Source organism: Acanthisitta chloris, unplaced genomic scaffold (assembly GCF_000695815.1).
Source record: "Acanthisitta chloris isolate BGI_N310 unplaced genomic scaffold, ASM69581v1 scaffold762, whole genome shotgun sequence".
Classification (NCBI taxonomy): domain Eukaryota; kingdom Metazoa; phylum Chordata; class Aves; order Passeriformes; family Acanthisittidae; genus Acanthisitta; species Acanthisitta chloris.
In genome coordinates, this window is record NW_008660811.1 from 11114 (window position 1) to 32990 (window position 21877).

Sequence of the window (21877 nt, forward strand, 5' to 3'; positions counted from 1 at the left end):
AACAGCAACTGAAATCATCACATAATTCTACACACTACCCAGACCATTAGTAACTAAAATGCTTTGCCATTCCAGCCAGTAAAGTTACTCACATGCTTAAGCATTTTGCAGGACAGAATCCCCAATTTGTACCAGCAATTTCTTTGGAAGCATTAACACCAGACATGAAAATAATGAAGCTATGCTACCAAACAGAAAATATTCCAAATGGAAAATGTAGGTGAAAAGCTCTGCAGTTCGACTTGCTTTTCTAACAACACAGAAAAGCTCTTACATCTGTTTTTAGAATATCTAATGTGTTAGCATAACTTCTTTGAGAAAAAAGCTTCTAATGCTTCTATTTGGGTTAGTGACAGAGGAGTCAGAAAAGCACATCTGCTAAATATTCTTTTATGTTAAAAAATTAGAAACAAATAGCCATTAGGTAGTAATGTGCAAACTTCCCAGGAAAGCCATCAAGCCACAACTGAAAGAGCTGAAATCAGCCTCTCTACATTTCTCAAGGAAGGCATGACACTTGCTGAATGGCAAATTCTTATAATTTGGTATTTCAAGGAATTGTTACTGTGTTAACTGTAGAATGGGAACAGTCCTGACAAAAAAAATATGACCAGGTTTTACTTTGCATTAACCCTTCCCAGCCTGGACATGTTAGTGTGCAAGTCCATGTCAAACACTGGATAGAAACTGTGCCTGAGGGTGTGTACCAGCAGAGCAGGTGTGGGGGCTTTTTGAGGGGAATCAAGGTGCATTTCATGAAATGCATGCACTGAAGTGACTGTGGTATTGGCACATGCCATCCCCAGTGCATTTCAGTGTTAGCAACTCACACCTTGCTGGGTGTTCCCTCTGGTCAGGCCTGTTTTGCAGAGGGAGGAAGTGTTAGCTGTTTTGCAGGTGGTCTGATTTACAAAGTCACTTAAGGTGCAGATATGTGCCTGATGGATTCAGAAGCCTTTCTTCCATCCTGTCAGGCACTATCTACACATGAAGTCTTCAAGAGACCTATGTGACCCACAAGGTAACACAGTGTGTGGGTCTGATTCTATTCCCACTTGCCACTGCCTGAACTCTGCTCCAGCAGAGCTCCTTCAGGTGAAGTGCAATGCAGGTGGGAAGAGAAACAGATGCAGTAGGAAACACCTGAGGTAGAGACCTGTATATTCTCATGCCACATGCCATGGGCAGCACTGCTGACAGTTCTCCAGGTGTACCTCTGCTGAAGCTCTGGGTTAACAATGTGCCAGGCTGGGAAGGGTTAAAAGCAGAACAGAGCCCCAAGCTTTGAACTAAACAATTCTTGGAAGTGTTCTTTCGTACCTTTCTTTGTCATCTTTACTAACAGATGAGTCTCGTTTATCTACATCTCTATCTCTGTCATGAGCTGCAGCAGATGAACTGCGCTCCAGCTCTCCTGGCTTCAGCCAGGGCGGAGGGGTCGGGAACGAAGGAGGAGTTCGGTGCAGTCGGTTCCAGGGCTCGTGAGGGTTGCTAAAGCTCTGCATACTGGGGCCATCCTTGTGGCCGAACATTGAGTTGGGTGCTGAAATGGTGAAGTGGAAAACAAAAAGGTTTAAGAAAAAGGTATGCTCTAGTGAAGGTACTTACCAAAACAACTTTTACAGCACTCAGAGTTAAAATGAATACATATTATTGGGAGCTGGAAAAGGAAAGGAAATTAACAGAGATTCATTAGAGGGTCTCATTCCTAAGAAATGGGTAGGCATCTGACAGCTCTTTTAATTGGAAAGGGAAATGCTGTGGATAAAATTGACAAGGGATGAAGGAGTAAGGTAAAAGTGACAATGATCTTGATTCCAAATATTTTGGAGGCATTAGGAAATAACCATTAAAGAGACTATAAATAATGAAACTTGTGCTTGATCCTGAACCAAAAGAAAACGTGACCAAAATCATGTCAGATTTGAAGCATGGAGAAAGAGTGATTTTTAAAGGATGATCTTTTGTGACTGGCCAAATCTAGAGAAATGTTGATGATCCTGGACTAATCAATGTAGCTTAGTGATCTTTTCCAGGCACATGGCCTGGATTACTGGTGAGAAAGGAAAAAAAACACATGTTTCCATCCACAGCTAGGGATGCTGCACACATTAACTAGTGCTGAACATGCAACAAACCCAGGAGAAATCTCACAGACAGACTCAAAGGTTCTATATCTTAAATCTCCTTTACAAAACAATGCAATGGTGACACTTAGCACCACGCTGAACCCAAACCATTAAGGAACTCAGAGCAGATGATTTACTGACGACTGCAAAAGGTCACATTTAAATTCCCACCTCTTAGTGGTACATGGTCTAAGCAACTGGCAAAAAAAAAGAGGCAGTAAACAGTGCCCATCACTGCACACCCTGAAGCCCCCAGCCAAGAGGATGAGAGCCAAAAGGTACTCACTGACTGTGGGGTTGCCCAGTCCCCCGAAGGCGTTGCTGCCCACCGCGGTGAGGCCGCTGAAGGACGCCGGGCGGTTGAAAGGCTCTGCAAACCAACACAAACAGCTGAAGTTCCCTGGGTGATGGCAATGCTGACAAAGCATCAGTGTGTCATCCTATCCTGCAGTGCCCAGCAGTGCTGGAGCACTGTCCTGCCACCACACAGCAGAGACTGAGGGGCTGGCACAGAAACAGATGTGGGTTTGTTGCTGTGTCAGTCCACACAGGATTGTCTGCTAGAAAAACTTCCTCTTCAAAGAAAACCAAGATGTGGAACTAGAGATGGTGCTTCATTTAAAACCTGCAAACGTGTCTAATTTTCCTTCCTTTTATTCCCTTCCAGTTCAATTCCATGGTCTTCCTCAGGAAATGTCCCTTGTGAGTCAGACTATTATTAACTCTGGCAACTGTGCTCCAAACACCTTCAGGCCATGTCTGCTAAACCAGAGGCAGGACAGAAACACAATGTGCCATTACACTGCTATGTTGTGCTGACCTGGACAGTCTGTAATTCCCTTGGTATTTATTGCTAATACTATACAAAAGACTAGTATGGACTGAAAAAATGCTGGAACAGTTATAGCAGTTAATGCTTACAAGAAAGTCATATGAAGCAAATTCTCACTTTATTTTGAAGCAGTCTAACAATTTTGATGAAACCACTTGTGATAAATACCAGCAGGGAGAAAAGGAAGCCCAAACCCAGGATTTTCCATAGGCAGCAGAGTGCAGAATGATAAACCTGCACTGTGTGTCTGCTGTGTCAATTTGGTGACCCTCCCAGATCCTTCCCTATGCAAAATAAAATGCCAATTTAGAGTCTTGATGCTGGATGCATCCTTAGGGAGCAGAACACCTTACCACAACAGCAATAACTTAGAAGGGGAGTAACATCTGATGACTTGGGTGGTTCGGGTTTTAATGTGTATCCATCAGTTTTCACTAACAGACATATCTGAGGCCAGATCACAAGATTTTAAGGATATATTTCCCACTCACTTTAACGGAAAAACAAACATCTGAGTAGGAGCTAGGAAAACAAACACGTCTATGATCCAAAGCCTTGACCTTAAGGCAATTTCTGACTGGTTATAAGCATGACTCCAGTGAAACCCAACCAGCCCTGCCACTCCAGTAACATCCAGACTATTTTAGAAGTACTTCAAAACATGCTGTCAGTGACACTGTTATTTGTATTTAGAACTGTACCTGGGTAAAGACTTAAATGGCTAAAATGTGCAATGTGTAAAGTTTAAGCAGGATACTCAGAGTGTCTCCATGCAGGAAATCTTTCCTGGTCTCAATGGTCAATGTCTGTTACTCCTGAGTCATATTCACCATCAGTTAGTTGCAGAGAGAACGTACCTAAGTGAGCAGCTGGGTTGAGGAAGTTGCTGTGGTGAGGTGGTGGGCCAAAAGGGGTGCCAGCTGGATGCCCCCCACCTGCCAAAACAAAGCAAAGGGGTGAATTCCCAGTAAAAGCTCAGGAAAGGACTCACTGTGCTGCTCACATGAGCTGAGATTGCTGTGCCCTGTGTGGGTGCTCTCAGCCAGGACCCTATGCAGCTGCTTTTCCAAACAGAGATTTGCAGTTAGAGTATCAGGGGTGTGAGGGAATTAATGTTTCAGTACAGAAAAAAAAAGAAAAAACACATGAAATACATCTTATTTCCAACATCTCATCCCCATGATGCACTGGACATCACTCTGTGAAGAGCTGTTCCTCCATTTACTCTCTGGATGGCATGTCAGCAGGTTGGGCTTTTCTTAAAACCATACAGAATCATTTAGATATATTTATCAAATAGGCTAGTAACCCCTGGCATGTCTTGCAGAGAGTTCATAAGCCAAAGCATAAGGGAAATTCCTGGCCAGGATTAGCATGTTGATGAGCATAGAGCAAGGAGGGGAGTTCACTCCTCAGTACTCACTGGCTGTGGAGAAGAGAGTGGAGGGTCGGGCCAGGTCGTGGGGGTGGTGGATGGCTCCGAAGAGGCTGGGGCCTGGTGGCCTGCTCAGAAACTCTGGTTTCAGGCCAAAGTCCAGCTTGTGAGGATCAGACTGCATCTGTTTCTGAAACATAAAAATAGGGTTTGGAAGAGACTGGCCGAAACAAAGGCACTTCTAGAACGATGTGGGTATAGCACTTTGTTCACACTGATGTTTCAACAAGAATGTTAGTTTTTGGGGCTCTGAGCAGAGCTGCACAGCTGTTTTCCTGGAAGGGAGATCTAAGACAGAGTGGGAAAATCTCAGGCTGCCAATGCATATTTCCTGCAAATTTCACCAGTGTTTTCACATCCACCCCTGGGGGTGTTCAGCACAGACATGACTTCAACAACAAACTAACCATCTCTGCAGAGGCCTCAGACGCTTGCTTAGCTGTACAAATAGGTCTGAATTATAATAATACATGGAAAAGTTATCTGGGCCCCTATTCCAGTGGGCAGGTGTGTTCCAAGCTGGGTGAGAGCCTGAGCTGTGACAGGCAGAGCTGGCAGCTGCCCCTCTGCTCCCTGCAGGGATCCCTCACCACACAGGGACAGCACACAGCAGTCAATGCACACCAGAACCATTCACTGCACATGTGAAGCTGCCATCAAAAACTCTGGATGCCAGATGGGTTTTATATATAATCCAGGAATCCTGGGATGTATTAGGAAGAGCATTGCCAGCAGGTCAGGGAGGTGATCCTGTCCCTCTGCTCAGCCCTGGTGGGCACCTCTGGAGTGTTGTGTCCAGTTCTGGGCTCCATGTCCTTCCTCAGGGCAGGAAGGACATGGAGCTCCTGGAGCAGGTCAAGGGGAGGACAAAAAAGATGCTGAAGGCACTGGAGCAGCTCACTGATGGGGAAAGACTGAGGGAGTTGGGCCTGTTCACTCTCAGGAAGAGCTGCCCAGAGAGGTTGTGGATTCTCCCTCACTGGAGATATTTCAGAACCATCTGAACACAACCCTGTGCCATGTGCTCTGGGCTGGCCCTGCCTGAACAGGGAGGTGGGACCAGATGAAGTCCCTTCCACCTGACCCATCGTGTGACTGTGCTGCAGTACATCCCTCAGTGCCCCTCAGACTGCAGCTAGGGGTTCAAATGAGCTAGAGTACAAAGAGTATTTGAGTGTGAAGAACTGCAGCCCCACTTTGCTCACACTCCAAATCCAAAGCACTGTATGTTTGGCTTTATTTACATACATTGCAATCAGCAACCTCTCTCTTGTGAGGGGAATGGCTGAGGGAGCTGCACTGTGAGTGATAAGTGGAAGAAGGATGGGCTCTTCTTGGGGCCATATCCTCATTTAAGTGGTGCCTACTTCAATGCTTTTATAGAATGAAGGAAGAGGAAAACCAAATTCCCAATTACCTGTGCTGCCAGAACTCCCTAAACACAGATTGCTGATTAATTGTGCAGGTCAGCTGAAAGGATTTACAAATGGCTAGCACTGAACCAGGAGATCTCAGCAGTAATTCCAGAGCATGCCATGCTTTATAGATCAGGATTTAATGCTGTGCCAGCTCAGAGTACAGACTATTACAATGATATAAATATGCATATTAAAAAGTTATGACCAAGTTAATGTGCATGCCTAGTAGCTGTTTTTCAAGTGCTACTAATATGTCTATGTAGCTATGAGAAAAAAAAAAAAGAAGGAAAAAAGAAAAAAAAACAAGAAACAAAGGGTTTTTCTATGTCTGGAGATAATGACCTGCAAGAACACTGAAATGGCAAAGATGGGCAAGATAAGGTCAAGCCTTTTAAGAAAGTAACACTGAAGTGCTTAAACAGTTAAAAGCAGCTCAGAAAACACAAATCAAGAAAGTTAACACTGAAGTGCTTAAATAGTTAAAAGCAGCTCAGAAAACACAAATGCCTCAGTTGAAGTCTGTGTGCCAGATTTTTATGCTGTGAACTCTTTTTATTCTTCTTTTTAACAACCAAGTTATAAACCCCTGACAGGCATTACTCAGAACAGCAAAAGCTGGCTGAAGCTTTAATTGCAGCCATATGAATGGTGCTGCTCTAAATAATGAGCAAATCCCCTGTCTGAAAAGGCACAGGAGGATCACAGATGTGTTAAAAGATTTTTGAGTGTGTTCGTTTACCTTAAAACAGTAGAAAAAATGGTCAGATTTATTTTACTGCTGTTCAGGAGAGCACCCCCCTTGATGATAATCCTTATAAATGTAGTTCAAGTCCAGAAAACATAAAACACCTTAACTTGGTGCCCACTAAAATCACTGTAAATGTCTGCACTAATGTTAGACTGGGCCATAATGACTTTCCTAAAAGAGAGAGGGCCAATTATGGAGCAGAAAATCTCTCCTGAGCAGTGGTCAGCCTAAGGAGCAGTGTAAATCTGCTCCATGCCTGGAGCTGGTGTGCAGCCCTGGCGTCGTCACGCGATTCCCTGGGCGTGCTGAAAGGTTACCCAGGTCTTGCTGCAGAGCTACAGGCAGGCAAACAGCATCCACAGCTGCATGCAATTTTTCCTGAGGTCAGGAAGGTTGTGATTTAAAGTTTCCCATCTTGCCTGCATCTTCAGAGCCTGCTGTTACCCTCTGCAAGCAATTACAGGTACCGACTCTTCCACATCTCGCAACAGTCTGGTGGCACTGCATGCAAAATCCCTGAGCAACTCTGGTTTGGTCCCTGCTCTGGTCAGACTGCAGCTTGTGCAGAATAAAAGGCACCTTCACAGCTGTGGGTTAGAAGGGGAAATCACTCTGTATGAGCCTCAAGATAGGAGGACATGGTTCCTGTGGGGACACACACCAACTTGCCTTACTGACTAGCCCAGATCTACTTTTTTGACTGAACTAAGTGTATTTCCCAATTATTCTTGAACTTATCATCATGCACAGCCCCAAAAAAGTCAAGTAACATTCTTTCCTGTGATTCTGGGCTTTATTCTTGGGGGGTTTTTTAACATGCAAGATAGAAAAGTATTAGGTGAAAGAAATGGCTGCATGAAAATGGCATTTATTATGGGTTATAAATACACCAGTGTGACCTCTCTCAGAACATCAAATCAAGGAAGATTCAAAGGACATAGATAGCATGGGAATAATCATTTCATTTCAAGAAAATACCTTTTCAATAAAATAAAAAAAGGACATATAACTCTCTAGGTCTATAATCTTGTCTTTTTTGATAATGGGAAGATGAATGAAGATCACTAGCAGGGGAAACATAAGGAAGCAGAGAAAAGAGATATGTCTACTGCAGCAAATTAACCTGTCAACCTTGTTTAAAAGGGTTATTTTTAAACTCTATTAGCTGCAGATTTTTGTACCTGTTCAACATCTTCATATTCTTAAAGCACTACCTTACACAATCCACTTGCATACACAGACTGCAGAGAGCTGTGGACTCCCTGGTAATTTTAGTTTCTAACACAAGCTATTGACTCCTGAAGTACAAGTATGAGCAGTGAGGAACACCAACCATTCCTGACTTAATGAAAAACTTGAGGAGCAACACAGCATTTCTCAGTGATGAGTACAGTGAAGATACTGTGAAGGGAAAGAAACCTTCACAGAGTCCATGTACAGTGAAAACACAGTTACAGAAAGAATGGAAACACCACACTATTACATGAATCAATTGGTTTTCCCTGACTTCTGTTTCAGGACAGCCTAAAATGGCCATGGCCCTTACACTTGAAGTCTGAAAGCTTCAAAAATAACAAAGCCTTCCATCCCTAAACCTTCAGTGCAATGAGACAGTGCCTGACAATGCATCACCTGAGAGGCTGTGTCTGCCTGAGCAGCCTGGACACATCCAGGTGCCAACCTCCAGCTATGACATGGGAAGACTGATGGGACCCAGTGCAGCCACACTGGACAAAGCACCTTAGGGTCAGGAGAATTCTTCCTGTACCCTCTTCTGCCCATGAACATTAACAAGAGGAAAGGCATATGTGTGCCTGACTTCTTCAGACTTCATCTTGATCAGCTCATCTTGATAGGTTTGTGTCCTCAGCCATAAATAAAAGCAATGTTGTAGGTCACAGGCACATCCATTTAGCTCTTCCTGGCTACAAACTGGTTGTGATCACCCAAGATCTGGTGTCCTTGCATCCCAGACACTCCTTTGGGACTCTACCTTTAGGTTTCCATTCTGCTGTGCCATCCTTCTGAAATGAAGGGCTATGCTATAAAACTATGGATGGTTATTTTGACAAGGCATCACCCACAGCATAGAACTGCTCAAGTGAGAGGCAAACCCTTCCTCTCACAGGTGTGCACTGTGCTCTTCAGCCCAAACACTGACCTTGACTTTCTGTTGGTGATGGTATATCTGCCAGGCGATGTGAACGTGCATAGCACACCACTTGCCAGGTTTCTGGAAAAAAACAAAGACATATGACATGAATCAGTAACTTTCCAAAACCTGTGATGCTTTATCCTAGTTCTAGAACAACTGCCAGCCCATAGCCCAGTGAGGTTTAGTCCAGGGATCCCCATGCCAAGACAACTGAGAGCAAAGGGTCTCCCTTCAGTGCCTTCCCTATGTGTCCTCTTGGGAAGCCAGAAATGCAAAGACTTTGTCCCTTGCTAAGTTATCAGGATATCCAGGAATGCTCCTGTTTTACACACTTGTAATCCTCTGATGCCACAGGCTGGGAATGCAGCTTGTGCTGCTGAAATGGGTGGAACCTCCCAGTCAGCAGCTGCTCTGCACAGCTGGATTGCTGCACAGCTGCACACAGGTCATTTCCACAAGTGCAGCTATGCCAAGACTGCAGTTTCCTCCAAAAAGGAAAATATAAGTGATTTAAAGGGTCACTCTGGTTCTCAAAATTCATCTGACTCCCTCATGTATTGCTGGTCTGTACCTCCAATACTTTAGCTCATAAATATACTGAAAAATTGAAGGTCAGTCAATTCACTCGGTTTGGGAGGCTCTTTGCACTCTTCCTGTCACCAGGACTTTGAGTCATGGGGAGGAGAGAGGGAGGGAAGAACCAGAGTGTTATTTGGGTTTCCTTGTTGATTTTGTACTCCATTTCCAGCACAGCTGGAAACTGTCTGAAAAAGACTCATTCAGGCTATTCTCTTCCCAGTTCTGTTACTGCAGTTAACCACACACCTAACGATTCCTGCAGCTTCAGAAATTATTGCAGGAATCTAAGAGACTCCTTAAGCTACTTGTAAATTCAATGTTTTGCAAACTATGGCACATGGTCTGCCTTCCATTTCTAGCTGGGCATCAACCAGTCACTAAACCCACATGGAAATAAAGCCCATCTCACACACACTCCCCCAAACTCAAGCCTTCCACTGCTTCACATCTGGCTGTGCTAGTGATTTAATAAGTTCATTTGGTTGGTTCAACCCAAATCTAGATCTTCTTCTTAAAAACATTGAAAAATTAGCAAATCCCTTTTGGATGACTTGATGGATTGGATCTTTTGCTTCTTATTTCTAAAACATTTTGTGTTTGACTGTCTATGCTGATATATAAGGTATTTGGGTGGGATGTACCATACTGAATGACACTGAAAACACCCAGTAAATAATGAAAAGCAAACTCCTTCAGTGTGCAGTGAAATGACAGAGGATCCCTGCCAGGAACTGTAGGATTTGGCTCAGGAAACCTTTCAAGCCAGTGTGACAGAAGCATTATCAGTATTTAACCTCCAGTATTCATGTGAGGGAGTTGCATGAGAAAAGCAGAAAACTTCCAACTTTGAAACTCTGCACTGTCCTTGAGCGATCACAAGCTGCAGGATTGACCATGCTGCTCCCCAAAGGTGGTGTAACCCCCCCAGATGACACATGGCAGCACTGGTTTGTAATTATTCTGCTGCTGCAGCCCTGTGGGACTGAGCTGAGCTTGACAAAGCGGAGCACGAGAAGATTTCTTACCCTCAACATGGGCCTGAACGGATCTGTCAACTGTGAAGAAGAAATGACAGCTTGGTTACATGCCTGTCACTCAAACAATTGCTCTAATTAACAAATTTGTATTGCTTCATTAAGAGACAAAATTAAAATGTTATAATTTTACTTTCAAATGAAGCCCTTTCGGGTAATAATTAGTCCTCAGCCTCCGTATCTGAGCTGCCTCCCTCCCCCCATGGCTGTTGTACCTGAGTGTTGACAAGCAACCAAACAAGCCTCACACAGAGCACTCTGTCCTCTGGCATCAGCAGGCATTTGTTGGCTTAATGCTACAGAAATGGCTGGATAGCTGCTCTGAAGAAAGCACAGATCTGTCCTTTGGGCAAACTCCTGCTCTTGTCTCTCAAAGCTGCTCAGTGCACAACAAGGCTGGAGAGTGGGCAAGGCCTCTTCTCACAGGCTTGATGCCACAGATTGGGATGGAAGGGACTGGAATGGTGTGTCAGCCATGCCCCATTGGTAAACAGGGGCTGAATAAACCCCCATTTCTCTCATTATTATTTTTTATGTGCCTTGTTGGGTTGGGGGTTTTTTTAGTAGATTATTTTCTTCTTCTCATTTTTTTGCTCACATTTCATCAATTAATGCTGGAAAATAAATTTATTGGGTACTGCTCATTTGGTTTGGATTTTCTGTTTTGAAATACAATCCTAAAGGAGATTTATGGGTGTAAGAGGTACTTAGCAGATGCAGTGATGGCACAATGCATCATCTTGAAATAATCGAAGCTCAGTGCAAGTTGAAAGGGAACACAAAGCTAAATCACTTCATGATAGGAGGCTCTAGTTAGCTTTGCAATTAGATAAACAAACAAAATGTGGTTCCTTTTGGTATAAAGATCAACTACAGCACCAATTCCCAGCAAACCAAAGTACTGGAACTTGGCATAACTTGAAGCCAACAGCTCTGCTGTACTAAGAAGTTAAAACACCACAACATGGATTTTTAAGGAGCTCCTCACTGCTTTTGTCAGGGTTCTGCTAAAAATATGCCTGTGTGATGTTCCTCATCACAAACAAGCTGTGGGCAGAGAGCACAAGGCACAGAGACAGTGCAGAGGCAATGAAAGCTGCTCACAGATGCTGAGACTGAGCAGTGCAGAGGCACCAGGTGATCAATAAAAAGCATCCGTGTTTCACTGCTGCAATCAATGCTACAGTAACCCAGGGAATAGCTGTCATTACCCACATTAAAAACAATTACAGAGTACAAACACAAACCTTGAAGAGGTTTGTACATTTCTATGTGGAATTGGACTTTTATGCCTCTACCCCTGGGCCTGTGAGAGCTCTGCCATGGCACTGTATCTATCTGAACCTGTTCTCACACAGCTTCTCTACTCACTGACTGCAGCAGCTCAGACTAAGCATTAGTTTTAGGGTGTTATTGAAGATGGAAGCTCTAGCATTCAAGGTTTTCAGGGGGAAGAGCTTTACTTGAGAACAATAAAGCATTGTGTACAGACCCGTGGATCTTTCTGTAGAAGGGTGTGTGGGACTGTTCCAGGTCTGGCTGCAACATCAATAGGATTGGAAGTCTAGAAATAACCACAGGGAAAGACAACATTAATGAGGGACACAATGCCTACAAGCCACAGGACATAGAAAATAATACTTCTTTATCATGAAAATTGCCTAAACAATGAAGATAAACTTTCCAAAGAGACAAGGAGAACCATTATAATCCACTTAGTAATATGTATTATCACCTCCATTTCCAAACTTTCATTGTCCACCAACTGCCCATTACTTTAATCCAAACCACTGAGGGAACAGTGACTGTTTGCCCTGGAAAATCTTTCACTATGGGAAAGCCAAGTAGGAACACATTTATGACATGGCATGTAAAGCAGCATTTGGACTCAGCTCGTGCTTTGCTGCTTATGACTGATGCACTGGAAGTGGCTCAAACTGCCAACCTGCCTGTCAGCACACAGAGCATCTCCTTAGGCACTGCACAAGGACTGAACTGTCACCATATGGATATCAGGGAAAAGTAACATCCACTTGAAAAGAATTAAAGCTTTTCCCATGATTTGAATGTAAATAGTCACTTCATAGAACAAAATGCAGCTTTGTGGGAAAAAAAAAAAAACCACAAAAAAAACCAACCCAACCCCCCAATACTTAGATAGAGCTTTTGCCTATGTGAAAATGAAGAAAATAGAAATCAGCCATAGCACAACTAACAATTAAGTAACAGAGTTGTTAAGTCTGATTACCATACAGACGAAGAATCCCACTAATGAACTGCAATTTACATATCCAGTCATTACACTGGATGGGCCAATTTAAGAAAGAAGGTGTCTCCTCTGCAGAAATACCAGCCCTGATTTCAGTCTGTAATTGCAGAGACTACAGACTGTGATTTCCTGCCACTGCTAAATACAGAGTGACTCCATGAAAACAAAAGAAAAACGCCCTGAACTCCTCTCATTTCTCTCTCCCAGTACCACAGATGAGGAGAGCTAAATCAGTTCTGCACTGTGCTGGAGCTGGGAGATAATTATAGAAATGAGTAAACAATAATGATCATCATTTCTTAAAATCCTGATTATTAAATGACCTTTCATTAATGCACACTAGCTCAGAACTAATTATACGTTGCTTCTAAAGTTATCCATGATATTCTATTTCATTTTTCAGAAATGTTTGTAGGTGTGGCCTCCTGGCAGCTCTGGAGCTCTCCCACCTGTGACTGGGGGAGAGAAGGTTGTGTGGAGACCTCAGAGCAACCTGCCAGGAGCTGAAGGAGCTCCATGGAAGCTGCAGAGGGACTCTGGGTTAGGAACTGCAGGGACAGGACAAGGGGGAATGGGGAGATATTGAAAGAGGGAAATTTAGGTTAGGTACCAGAAAGAGGTTTTTCCTGTGAGGGTGGTGAGACACTGGCACAGGTTGCCCAGGGAGGCTGTGGCTGCCCCAACCCTGGCAGTGTTCACAGCCAGGTTGGATGAAGCTTTGATCAACCTGCTCTGGTGGGAGGTGTCCCTGCCCAGGGCAGGGGTTGGCACTGGATGATCTCTAAGCTCCATTCCAACCCCTTAACATACTATGATACAATGATACGATACTATGTATCTGAACTTAATGAGAAATAACTTCTCTTTGTAGTAAACCTGGAAAAAGGCAAATCCCCTGTGAAATTAAGCTGTAACTCAGACCTCGATTTCTCCAGAATGTAAACCATGTGCTAACCCTAACCCTGATGTGCCTGAATAGCAATAGATAATTTCTGTCTTACCTTGGGTTGAAAAGCTCCTTGTAACGAGCCAAAGGGGCCAGTTGGAGGAATCATGGGAGGAATACCTGATACAGCTGGAGGATAGGAGTGAAACAGCTGCAACAGAAAGAGAACATCATCAGTACAGGTGCAGGTTCCAGGACAGGCAGCTGAGGAGGACACAGAGAGCATTCCTTAGGAAAATGGTACATGGAGAAAACTGAGAAGCATTGAAGTGATCTCGTTGGAACAATGTTAGTTAGGGCAGTCCATGAAATGTTCACAGATGTCATGATGTTTAGAGCTTAAAAGCAGTTCCAAAATCAGACAGTCAGCACCTGTCCCTGCATTAAGCCAGCAGACATGAGATTTCTTTCCCAATTATTAAATTTTAAATTGGAGAGAGGTTTGAAATGGTTTCAGTCTGTGTGCTGAGCTGAGCTGAGCAAGACTCAGAAATCTACTGTTTAAGTGGAACAAACCCTTACGAGTTCTAGGATATTGTATCATTAAAACTCCATTAGCACCTTGGGATTTTAATAGTATCTGCAGGAAATGAGGAAAATATGCACAATTCTTACTTCATTAGCCTGTCTGAGAGGATATCCTGCCACAGCTAATATTAGCAGAGAGACAATCTGATTCACTGAAAATCAGTATTTAAACAAAATATTAAGGCAGAACTCCCAAAAGTAGGGGAACATTTTATAAAGAAACACTGCTAAGTGTAAAAATGTGCACATCTCCCCTGACCTCACTGACCCCAGTGCTCTGTCCTAAGGGAATTTAGGAAAAAAACACCACAAAAGGCTGTTCTGTACTAGTGCAGACACAATAGAAACAAGCAGGTAAACTAGATAAGCAAATTCTTCCCTGTGAGGTGCTGAGGCACTGGCACAGGTTGCCCAGAGAAACTGTGGCTGCTCCATCCCTGGGAATGTTCCAGGTCAGGTTGGATGGGGCTTGGAGCAACCTGGGCTGGTGGAATGTGTCCCTGCCCATGGCAGGGGGTGGAACAATATGATCCAACCCAACCCAACACATTCTGTGATCCTATGACAAATCATGACCTCCCAATCTGCTCTTGTCTCTGTGCTCTGGCTGTGAATCTCTTACTCATCCTGTAACACAGTCAACTCGCCCGATTCCATGGAAATGCTGAGATTACACACCAAATTGCTTTCTGGTAGGAGTCAGGGCTTCAAAGCATCACACTCCAAACACATTCCCACTGTAAAACCTCTGGATCTCGCAGGGGATGGCTGCCAGCTCCACTGGGATTGCCACCCAAAAACCCAACAGGGTTCTCTGGCTGAGCCAAGCTCCCCTCTGAACACACCTGACTAAAGTCAACCTACTGAGGGCTACTTTTAAGATCAAATAAATGAGTTAATGGCCAATTGAACAGAAGTAGGACTGGGCAAAGTGAAAGACTGGATGTGAGGGGTGGGGAAACACTGAGAAAATCCCATCCCAGAGTAAATCAGTATCACAAAGTTTGATGGATTTGGTTTTGCCAGGCATATGCATGTGCTTTCCTTCAGCATTTTTCCTTCCACTAGCTTATCTTGCAAGGGTATTTAGCCATATCATATTCACTGCAAGCTGAGATAATATTTCAGAGGTACCAGAAGATTTTCTCAGTTTAAAAGCATTGAGTCTCTGCTCATAACATGTTACTGCTGTTGCTTTTAATCCTGTTTAATTTGGACCTGTTCCCTTCAATGGTGCAGAAAACATTTTGAGATGAGTTGATACTGAACTGTAGGCATTTGAGAAATCATTAAGAGACACTTGTCCCCATTTACAATAACTTTTAATGAGCAAAATGTGCTTTAAATCCTCCAGTGTCTTCTGCATTTAATTCTCTGTGTAATGGACTAATTCCAAACGATGGAAAGAGATGTAATACTCAGCATTCTATTGACTATGACTAATAAAAAGGAATGCTTTCCATAGTTTTATAACTGGTAAGTTAATTAAATGTGACCTTTCCTCAAGGTCAGAATTATTAATAAAATGTAAATATTGTATCTCCCTGATCTCTCTGGATCAGCTAAATTCCTCCAACTTTCCAAATACATCTTTCATAGTCAGTGCTCCCTTTTTCCCCAGTATTCCTTCTCTTTTGGCAGCATTTTCCCCTCCTGGCTTTCCTCAGGGAGCAACACAGTGACCACAGCTTTCCTTGCCCAGGTGTATGCAATGCTAAACTAGTCCTGGCACCAGCTGTAGCTAAAGTAATCCCTCAGTGTGCTAAAAGAAAGGATTGCAAAATCAAAGATGCCCAGAAAGAAAACTGATTTAAAACTCAGCATCAGCTTCTGTGTGAACTGCATTCCCTGTTCTCCAGGAGTAAGATTTTAACTCTCACACAGACCTTGTCCTCCTGCAAAGTTCACTGACAGGATTTCAAAACACTGCATGATTTTTATAGGTATCTGAATGCCTGGTTGGATCTATAGTGGGAACTCTTGTCCCTAGGAAAAGGTCTGTGGAAGTGCCACAGTTTGAACAATATTTCTATTCCTCCTGCCTATGGGCTGTGTACTTACACCAGTGAGATTATGCTTCTTGGTCCTGCAGCTGCTCAGACCCAGATGAAGCAGCTCTTGGTACCTGTATCACCTCTAGTCACCCAGAAGAGGTTAGTGGCACACCCTGGCTGTTCTGGCCCTGCTGGGGTTACAGACAGACTGCTAATCCAATGTAACCTGGAGCCACCACGATGATGATCTGTATCACCTTGCTGAATATCCCACAGTGATCACTGTGCAACTCCTTCTGCAGGACAAACCTTCCCAGGGGAGGCACAACAGAGCAGACCTGTCCAAGGTCCATAGCACAGCTCCTGGCTAACAGAGAACTGCATGAAGCCTTTCCTGACTGCAAAGAGGGTGAAACCATGACCTTTACAACGCAGGTAACTGCCAGATTTATAAGAGGTTGTGTCACTGAGTTTGAAAAGCAGATACAGCTGGAGACCTCTGCAGTGTTTCCTGTATTACATGTTGACTTCTGTGCTTTTTATTGGTCTGAAATTCAGGTACCTATCTCCCAGTTCTGTGTTCCTGCTTGGATCAACATGCCACATGGAGGAGGATATATCTTTTGGATCCATGTAAAACTCAGCAAATCAGAGTGTAATTTTGCAAACAGTGACACCAATGAGCAGCATTACCCTTCAGAGTTAAAGTGATTAGCACAGGTTTAAATGTTTGCCCAATACTCCTCAAGCTCTGAGCCTGCAAACACTCTCTTACAGTGACTCAAATGAGGTCAGGACTGTTTGGGTGTAGGACAGGCATGAGCAGGGACTGTGTATAATCAGGACAGCAGAAAGCATCACACCATTGCCTTAACCAGTTTTTTTTGCCCAGTTCCACTTCTAAGCAAAACCAACACATAAAGCCAAGTGCTTTGCAGATTTCTGAGTGCTGATGCAGTACTCCTTCTCTCATCAAAATATCACTGTTGGAGTCAGAAACTCTTGCCATCTCCAACCAGACACCTGCCAATAGCATGAAGGAAATGCAACCCAGATTTCAGCAGCAAATGAGTCAGTAGATTCAGACCCTTAGGAGCAGAAGCTTTACACTTCACTGGAATATTAATAATCAGCTCATCTCAATAAATAACATTTTTGGTAGCTCTTAGAGAAACACATCTAGTGCATAGCTGGATTGATGTTGCTGTCATCAAACTGAGCTTTCAAATCATAACAAGCCCAGTGGATCAGATGTGCCTTTGAAATCTGAAGAGTAAGACAAGTTTTCAGATTTTATCAAACAAAATATGATAGATTAGGAAAACTATTAGATTACCTATCCCTGAAGGATTTGTATGATAGGTTTGTCATTTCATTTCAAGGAAAAAAAATCAGCCTAAGGGCGTGTGGCACAACTGAAACACCGTGATGGAATCACTGCTCTCTCCTGCTTCAAGGACCAGTCAGCTCTTCTGCCTCATCTTTTCACATCAAACCTGTCTCCAAATGGTGTATGAGCAAGAGATCTTTTGATTGGAAAAGCTGATACTGCATCTTTGTCAGAAACAAGCACCACGAATGCAAGCCTTCAAAAGCCAAAGCAACCAAGGACAAGAATGGTAAATCCTGGAGTGATGATTAGGGAGAGATTCAACACTGTGCCATCGACTGAGTGGTGATCCCAACCCACCACAGAAAAGCAGTGAAGTCAGTTGGAAACAGAGTAATAAAACTCACACTGTGACGGTAGAAGGGGTCAACTTTTGTAGGGTATTTGTCAAACTGCAAAGGGATCAAAGCACAAACTAGTTACTTTATATTTCCTGGCTTTACTTCTGTTGGTAAAATAGAAGACAACTTCTCGATTACTTGACAACCAACAGAGAGGAAAAAATACGCAGAAAATTAGGGATTTTTCTTTCTTCAAAGTTAATCAAGGTCTTTATGAGACAGGAAGAAGGAGGAGGCACCAGAATGCACACTCCAAGTAGGAGTGCTCTACAGCCTCATCCCTCAGCCCCTGCTGACACCTGAACCACATGTGAACATTGTGAGGCAGGGACAGCTCTGCCTCTTCTGCCCAGGCACACCTGGGCAGCACAGGATTCCAGGACTCCTGTCCAGGCACACCTGGGCATCCCAGGACTCCAAAACTTCTTTCCCCACAACCTGGCAAATTCTTAAACTTTGGAAATAAAGAATAGAGTTGTGCTCTACTTATCCTCACATTTCTGCCTGGGGTACGCACCATGGGCGGTGCTGGCGTCGGCATGATGGCAGTGGGTGGGATGGCGTGGGGGAAAGGCGTGAAGGTGTGCTGGTGTGTGTGTTGGTGTGTGTGCTGGTGCTGGTGCTGGTGCTGGTGGAACTCTGTCCTCAGGTAGGGTGGAGGGCCCAGGGAGGCCCCACGGTCTGCGCTCTGCGAGGCCAAAAACCGCGTGTTTAGCTCCTGACGGAGAAGGTCTTGTTCTGAAATACAAACAATAAGACAACCCCCAGTGAGCTCTGAGGCTTTTCCAGACCTTGTGTCACATACTTTGCTGGATGTGTCTAAAACTTCCTGGGGATCAATCACAACCCAGGGTAAGAAATTTCCCTCAGGTCTTCTCCATTTCCCTTCTCTCACCAAGTCTGTTTTCACATTCATCTGAGCACTAACCTGAGGGTTCTCCCTAGATTTGTACAGACATGGACACAGGCTTCAATAGATGAGGAGGTATGAGTAACCTGGAGTGAGCAAACATCAAGTGGCTGCTGCTAACACGAGTACTCTGATGTAGAAACCGATGGTACTCAAACCTCCGTTTTCCTCCCCCAGTTCCTTCTCAGTGACCCTGGTGAGACACTGGCACAGGTTGTCCAGAGAAGCTGTGGCTGCTTCATCCCTGGAAGCATTCCAGGCCAGGCTTGGAGCAACCTGGGCTGGTGGAAAGTGTCCCTGCCCTTGGCAGTGGGGTGGAGCAAGATGGTGTTTAAGGTCCTTCCAAGCCAAACCACTCTGGGATTCTATGAGCTCCCCACAGTCAAAGTATAAAAGAGCAGTTTTCTCCACTGATAAAAATCTCTACTTCTCACCCCCACACACCACTTGCATACACACAGGCTGAGCACCACTGTGTGCACAGCCACTGGAGACCTTCCCTCCAGCTAGGGAAGCAACACGGCTCAGACCACAACTGCAGTGAAGACCTTCACTAAGGGGGTCACAGGTTCTGTGTGGGCACATTGCAAACACCACTGAGTTTTAACCATGGGGAGAAAAACACACATGGCAAAAGCACAGTCTTCTAAAAAGATTCATTGCCAGGACAGAAGAAAAGTCACTGGGTATGTCTAGGTGGTTTTTTGGCTTTGATATGACCCAAAATTGTTCAGCAATGAGTACAGCCTCTCCCCAAGCAAACCCCTCATCAAATGGACCAAACAGATTCATTCTGACTAAAACCAGAGAATTGGTTTCCTATGCTGCATAAGACATGCCAAGGCCATAATCCATCTGGCTCTTACCTGAGTAAGTGCTACCAGCTGGGTGTCCTGGAACCTGCAGTGTCCCTGACGTCAATGGAGGTGGAGGAGGCAAAGCCGTAGGAGGGGCAAACATATTGGGGTGATGTGGGTGTGCAGGGGGCTGGAGGGTGGGAGTGAAGGTGTGCAGGGGGCTGTGGCTGGGCAGGGAGAGGGGGAGCGGGGAGGCTGAGGGGTGGTGGGATATGTGTGGAGGAGGGGCCTGAGTCTTGGCAGGAGTGCTGCTTCTGCTGCTGCTGTTAATGAGAAGAAGAGCAATTAGGCATGGCATGAAGGAGAGGAAAGCTCCAAACACACACACACACACACCACCCCACCAGCCCACGTACTGCTCATGTTAAACACAGCACTGATGTCACATAGATCACCAATTCAAGTCACTATTTCTACCACTACCACTGATACTCCTTTCTCCGACCACTGCCACTGTGATACTCCTTTCTCCTGCCAATACCACAGTGATACTCCTTTCTCCAGCCAATACCACAGTGATACTCCTTTCTCCATCCACTGTCACTGTGATACTCCTTTCTCCTGCCAATACCACAGTGATACTCCTTTCTCCATCCACTGTCACTGTGATACTCCTTTCTCCATCCATTGTCACTGTGATGCTCCTTTCTCCATCCACTGTCACTGTGATACTCCTTTCTCCAAACACCTGCAGTACCTTTTCTGCTATCTTTTACTTCCTGGGGTCTCTCCACACCATCACCTCAGATATATTCTCCCTCTCTGTAAGAGGTTGGTATTCTGTCCCCCAGCAACACAGGGATGACACACAAAGGAGTAATCAGCCCTGTGCATTCATTAGTTAATTATCAGGTCCTTTCTACATGACTGCTTCTGATTCATGTTTTCAGGCAAATGAAGCTCAAAATCAGTGATCACTGCATTAATAGAAGTATAATTTTTTTTTTTTGCTGTGAATTAGTAAGATGAAAGACTGCACAAAATGTGAAATGAAGTTGAGAAGGCAACAAGAAATATGTGCTTAGAGTTACTGCCTCTCTCTACCCTCACAATATAAAGAGAGTCAACAAAATAAGTCTTTGTGATTACACTGGTTGCAATTTTTCAGGTTTCATTTTCTCCTAGTAAGTATTTAAGGTATCTTCATGTAGGGCTTCATTCTACTTGACTTTATTTCAAGTAAAGACATGCTTCTATTGCAGTGACTTTTAAAGACAAGCAATAACAGCTTGGTTAAAAATAAACCCAAGCCCTAAACACCTTCCAGTTTTTAGTCAAACCAGTGCTGGTTAACCAGTTCTTAGAGCTCAGATTTGAGGAAAGACAACCCAGCTTAGAGTAGGGGAAACCTGAGGTCCCTGACTCTGAAAGTCACAGGTTCCTCTGAACATATTGTTTAATCTCACCACTCATCTTTGTTATCCCCTATAAAAGGTGAGGCTAATCCCACTGTGGCCAGCTGAAGAGAACACTGAAGACTGCAAGGTGTCAGCAGTGCAGGAAAACATGAAGCCTTAAAGTCCCTGGCATGAGACCATAGGTGCTGGACTGTCAGCAGGGCCAGCAACAGCTGCACCATGCTCCTTGCTCTAGGGCATGACAGTGGTTGGAGAAATCAGATGTTTGAAAGAATGGGAAGGTCAAATAGCCTTTGGAGAGCAGCCCAGCCTACAGGAACTGGGATTTTCTTCCTGTGGTCTATATTGCATAAAACGCCCGCCAAAAACCCAAATATGACAGGCAGGAGAAGTAAAAGCTAAGTGCCTGAGAATCCCCAACATCTATGGGATCACCAGGTCAGAAACAGAAAGATCCTGGCTTGTCTCAGGGCAGGAACTAAGGCTAAATGCACAGAGTCTCCTGTACTTCCCAGTGATGGGATGTGCTGTCTCTTTAGCTAACTCTCCTCCCGGCTCAGCCCAGCATCCCACCTGGACCACTTCTCTCCTTTAGCTAACTCTCCTCCCGGCTCAGCCCAGCATCCCACCTGGACCACTTCTCTCCTTTAGCTAACTCTCCTCCCGGCTCAGCCCAGCATCCCACCTGGACCACTTCTCTCCTTTAGCTAACTCTCCTCCCGGCTCAGCCCAGCATCCCACCTGGACCACTTCTCTCCTTTAGCTAACTCTCCTCCCGGCTCAGCCCAGCATCCCACCTGGACCACTTCTCTCCTTTAGCTAACTCTCCTCCTGGCTCAGCCCAGCATCCTATCTGGACCACTTTTCTCCTTTAGCTAACTCCTTTTTGTTCCTGTAGGCTCTGTCCAGCATTCTATCTGGACCACCTCTCTCCTTTAGCAAACTCCTTTCCAT

The 21877-nt window shown here is 44.5% G+C and overlaps 1 protein-coding gene across 1 annotated transcript in view; it reads right to left on the minus strand.

Annotated features, from left to right (window-relative positions):
* AUTS2 (autism susceptibility candidate 2) overlaps positions 1–19828 on the minus strand; it is a gene marked incomplete at its 5' end in the record, with an annotated part of 25146 nt that extends 5318 nt beyond the window's left edge. Inside the window, 11 exons of the mRNA XM_009069940.1 lie at positions 1321–1543; positions 2416–2499; positions 3819–3896; positions 4385–4526; positions 8724–8795; positions 10322–10351; positions 11823–11894; positions 13601–13696; positions 17805–17849; positions 18316–18536; positions 19575–19828. Coding sequence (XP_009068188.1) covers positions 1321–1543; positions 2416–2499; positions 3819–3896; positions 4385–4526; positions 8724–8795; positions 10322–10351; positions 11823–11894; positions 13601–13696; positions 17805–17849; positions 18316–18536; positions 19575–19828 — 1317 coding nt within the window. The remainder of the gene's footprint in view (positions 1–1320; positions 1544–2415; positions 2500–3818; positions 3897–4384; positions 4527–8723; positions 8796–10321; positions 10352–11822; positions 11895–13600; positions 13697–17804; positions 17850–18315; positions 18537–19574) is intronic.
* Between the last annotated feature and the right edge of the window lie 2049 nt (positions 19829–21877).